General features: G+C 38.1%; 1 protein-coding gene across 3 annotated transcripts in view; it reads left to right on the top strand.

The window, feature by feature from the left end:
- The first annotated feature begins 3,269 nt into the window (after positions 1-3,269).
- nmu (neuromedin U) overlaps positions 3,270-4,881 on the top strand; it is a 7,940-nt gene continuing 6,328 nt past the window's right edge. For all 3 annotated transcript variants that reach the window (XM_034880975.1, XM_034880976.1, XM_034880974.1), the window contains exon 1: positions 3,270-3,583. In XM_034880975.1, the coding sequence (XP_034736866.1) occupies positions 3,451-3,583 (133 nt within the window). In that variant the 5' untranslated portion in view covers positions 3,270-3,450. The remainder of the gene's footprint in view (positions 3,584-4,881) is intronic.

The raw sequence follows: 4,881 nt of genomic DNA, 5'->3' as shown, positions 1-4,881 counted from the left end.
AACCCAGTTCCACTGAACATTACGTCTTTAGCCAAGAGAACGACTAACGAAATAAAATCCCTTCAATCTGCCACAAATTATAAATTGCCACATAAGACAAATACAGATGTTTACAACAATTGGTTTTCATGATTCCAACAATTTGGAAACACATTAAACTCAGACGCTTGTCATGTTTTATGTGGACGTGATCAAACGTTACGCTCCCGTGTTTCCAATCAATCCACGCCACTTTCTTCTTCTACTCCGCTACATTTCACAAAGAAACTCCTCTAGGTTGTATGTAATTTAAAGTAATACTAGAGTGAATGCCATACTGTCATTTAATTCAGGCTCTGTCCTTGAACGTGTCTTAGAATTAGAGCACAATAAAGACTATGATCTGTGGCGTAAAGCTGCATCACAGCGTGAATCACAGACAATAACCTTCCCTCAACACCTTGGGGCCTTTAATCAAACAGACTCTGAGTCAACTTCTAAATGAAAACTCTTTAAAGGGCACGACATTTCGGGGCTTTTCCAGAGCAGTGGACCAAGGGGAGCTTTCTCAAGAAGAAACACATCAGGTTTAATTACTGGAGCAACAATGATGTGAGTCCAATCAAAGCCCTTATAAGAAATAATGCTCCTATGAGCTGCAAAAACAATCCATCTCATCGTCCTGTTTGCCCACTGAACTCCATTGTTGAGTCTTAATTTATATTAATAAGGAGGGACTGGGAGATTAAAGAGGATAGAGAGATTAGTGTAGGAGGAGGACAAGGGTGGGGATGAGTGTAATGACTCCCTGCAATTGCTCAATTATCAATGCAGTCCATTCGTTGCCACTCGTGCGCTCAAACTAAGTCCCATCAAAGCTGCGATGAGGGCAGGACTGTTGTTTAAATCAAGTCTGTCTCTCTGCAAACTGGCTTAAAAGTTATCTTTCCTTTTGCTTTCTTGACATACAATAAAGAAAAAATAACAATTATATTATTGTGTGAGTGACAAAGGATGCCAATCCAGGACCACAATGCAAATGTGTCACATGGTCTATCGCTCTGTCCACAAAATCCTTATGGAATACACACGAATCCAGTAACTCTCTTGTTGAATCAAACCGGACAGTGGTTGTTATTGTGTTATGTCTTCTGTTGTATTATAACAGATCAGAATTAATTAGTGTTAAAGAGTATTTATGCCCTCACACAAGCAGCTTTACACAAAGACCAACACATTACCTGATTTTCCTGAGAAAAGGTAATTTAGTGATAATCAATAATAATACTCCCAAACAATGAAGATGTTTCAAATTGATGTAATAGCGAGTAAATGCATGAAATATTGGACAAAACGGTAATAAAGGAAGTCATTCTGTAGTTCATACAATTATGCTTATCACGTAATTTTAAGGTGTGTGCTGACCTGTAGTGTCCTGAACCTTGAGTTGAACACATTCATGCAAAAGTACTGCATTTTTTTCTTTTATATTCAAAAATTAACAAAACAAACAATTACAAACAACACACTGAGGCATGGAACGTAAAAAGTAAAAAAAAACACAGAGAGGAAAGGGAGGGAGGGAGACAAAACTGCACATGCACAAACAGACACACACAAAAACACACATACACAGACACACACACAAACAGACACAAGACAAGGGACCAATCACATGGCATGAGGCTACAGCCCGGACCTCAAAGAGACAATGATCAAGAAATAATAATAATAATAATGCATTTGAAAAAAAATAAAAAAAATCCTGCTTAAAGATAGATTTTAAACTTTCACTGTTGTAAATGTAATGTGCTGGTTTTGGTCAAGATACATGTACCATGGCTGCTTGTTAGTAACACCAGTCAGATCATGTTAGGTCTTCATTTTCTACTACTCCACTGTGGTGGATAACAGTGAAAGTGTATATGTTATCATTTAAAAAATGCAATACATTTGATAATACAAGAATCAGCTCCAAATGGCATTACAGCCTACCACTGATCATTACAATGTGTTCTGAAGAAGTTCAAATATGTCTTTTCTCTTGCATACTGTCCTCCACTTCATACAGTTCACGTATGGTGCAGCTACGGTTAAGCAAAAATAATTTTCATTTAGAATTTTGATGAAGTGTCAAAGATGGACCAGTGCTAGCCATTCGTGTGTGACGTGGAATTTTCCCACCTTCCATGCTGAGCTGAGGCATCTTATGTACAGATTTATCTGCCGATTACAATTATTACCAATCCTGTACTTAGTGATATCATATATTTGTCAAAGCTCTGGAATCACTGGAAAACACACCTGTGCCTCTTTAAATTATTGGGCATTGCTATTAGTAGGTTTGCATGTATGTGTCTCTTTTGTGATGTTTTTGGGAGTCAGTTTGTCTATATGTATTCATGTTTGTGTTGGTTTTGTTCCCCTCTTGTAAGGTGTTGTGTGTACTTTTTATCTGGACCTTGAGTCTGTAAATAAAATACAGATTACAATGTGGTTCAAGCGTGAATAACATCTCCATCCTACAGGTTGGATGAGAACAGGATATTATGCGGAAGTGTTGTCCTAATGACCAACGTTAAAATAAAAATTCATGCTTTGACTTTCTTGGTCACAAAGATCAAGAAAGTGGATCACATCCGTCCAGGTGTTCGATCTTTGCATTAACTTTGTATTATTAAACCACTGATTTTATTGGCTTATAGAGCACTGAATGGATTCTTATCTGTTGCAATGTTACGAACCGTCCAATCTGCAAATGTCTTACCAATCACAACTAAAGATGGAGAAGCCCCACTCAGTCTACGCACAACACTACACAACTTTCAGGTTTTTCACTGGGAAGGCTCACAACGTTTCTGTTTGCCACTTCTATTTTAGTGAACTCTTTTGAAACCCCAATTTATATGTATGCTGTTTTACTTTGGCTTATTTTATTTTATTACATCTCTTTGTATTTCTTTCTGTCTTATATAAAGCACTTTGAATTGCTATGTTTTTGAAAAGTGCAATACAAAAAAACTTGCCTGGCTTTACAGCAGACAAAAAAGAGTTATATTGGCCAATCTAAAATCCTGGTTTTGATTGGTGGGTTACGTAATAAGTGCGATATGAGAAGAAAACAAAGTTAATATTTTTTACTAAGGCTATATTATTCAGGCTACGTCACCTTAACAGAGAAATGTCCATGACTCCGTCATGAAGGTTTACGTTCAGCATACCTGTTGTCCGTAATGACGCAGCCCAGTGTCAGCGCGCTGGGGGGGGGGGGGGGGGGGGGGGGGGGGGGGGAGGTGTGTGACACGAGCCTTCATATTTCTCTGACGTGAGATAAAAACTCTCACAAGAGCAGGAAGTCAAGCGAACAAAACGAAAACACGGACAAGTAAGGCCAGAGAGAGAGAGAGAGAGAAAGAGAGAGAGCGCGAGAGAGAGAGAGAGAGAGAGAGAGAGAGAGAGAGAGAGAGGGACATGCGGACCTTCCAGAGCCAGAACCAGCCCGGGGAGCGCGGAGCCTCCAGCTGCCTGCCCAGCCTCCCTCCCCTCAGCACGGCCGGCGTCACCCTCACAGCCCTGCTCATCCTCACCATCCCAGTCTGCAAAAGTAAGTCCCACACTATTCACACTGTTCCATGTTGTTTGGTCGAATTGATTTATTAGATCCTTAGTTTTTTGCCAGATAAAACTTTTAATCAGAGGGACTGGAAGTAGTCTAGAACGTTTTGTCTTTCATTGTTTCTCTATAAACGTGGGATATAGAAAGCTCTATCTATCTATCTATCTATCTATCTATCTATCTATCTATCTATCTATCTATCTATCTATCTATCTATCTATCTATCTATCTATCTAACTGTCTGTCTGTCTGTCCTTCTGTCGGTCTATCTGTCAATCGATCAATCTATCTATCTATCTATCTATCTATCTATCTATCTATCTATCTATCTGTCTGTCTGTCCTTCTGTCGGTCTATCTGTCAATCGATCAATATATCTATCTATCTATCTATCTATCTATCTATCTATCTATCTATCTATCTATCTATCTATCTATCTATCTATCTATCTGTCTGTCTATCTGTCAATCGATCAATCAATCAATCAATCAATCAATCTATCTATCTATCTATCTATCTATCTATCTATCTTTCTATCTATCTATCATTATGTATGTCTGTCTATCTATCTATCACAACTAAAGGAAGCAAAATCACCAAAAAGAATTAGTAGGCCTATAATATTGTAGTAATAGAAAATTAACAAGTACTAAACAATCCAAATAATATGGTTAGTACACACTGGTGATGATGTATTTCTATAGCAAATACCCTTTATTCAAAATGTATTTTTGGTTTATCTTACATTGTAGAAAACAACAGTTTATTTTACAGTTTTTCTCCATTGGTTTGGCTCATTTCTTGAAACAGAAATTACATTCTCAAAACTCTAAGATCATTTGGCAAAGCATTCTTACAGTTTAGCATAACACTATAGCTCACTTGCAAAAGCTCATATCTCTCCCAAAACAGTTCACTCATGCTTCAAAACTAAATTCATTTCTCATATAAAGAGTCAGTGCCACCAAAATGGCAAAGATCCTTCTCAATTGCTTCGCTCATTTCTCGAAACAGACCGGACGTTCTCCACACTCTTGGTGCTTTTGCCAAAATAACGTGGATGGTTCGGCACAACACCATGGTTCACCTGCAAAAGCTCATACGTCTCCCAAAACAGTTCACTCATGTGTCAAAACTAAATTTCCTTCTTATTTAACCAGTCAGTGCCCCCAAAATGCTTTGTCCCTTTAGAATTATGTAAGCACTGCAAGTCAGAATGTTTAGATATTTTGACACTATGGCAGAGGACATGGAAATATCCCTCATATCCACCTTTCAGTCTTAGC

The sequence above is a fragment of the Etheostoma cragini genome, chromosome 9 (genome assembly GCF_013103735.1).
Source record: "Etheostoma cragini isolate CJK2018 chromosome 9, CSU_Ecrag_1.0, whole genome shotgun sequence".
NCBI classification, from domain to species: Eukaryota; Metazoa; Chordata; class Actinopteri; order Perciformes; family Percidae; genus Etheostoma; species Etheostoma cragini.
This window is presented reverse-complemented; position numbering and strand designations above follow the sequence as displayed.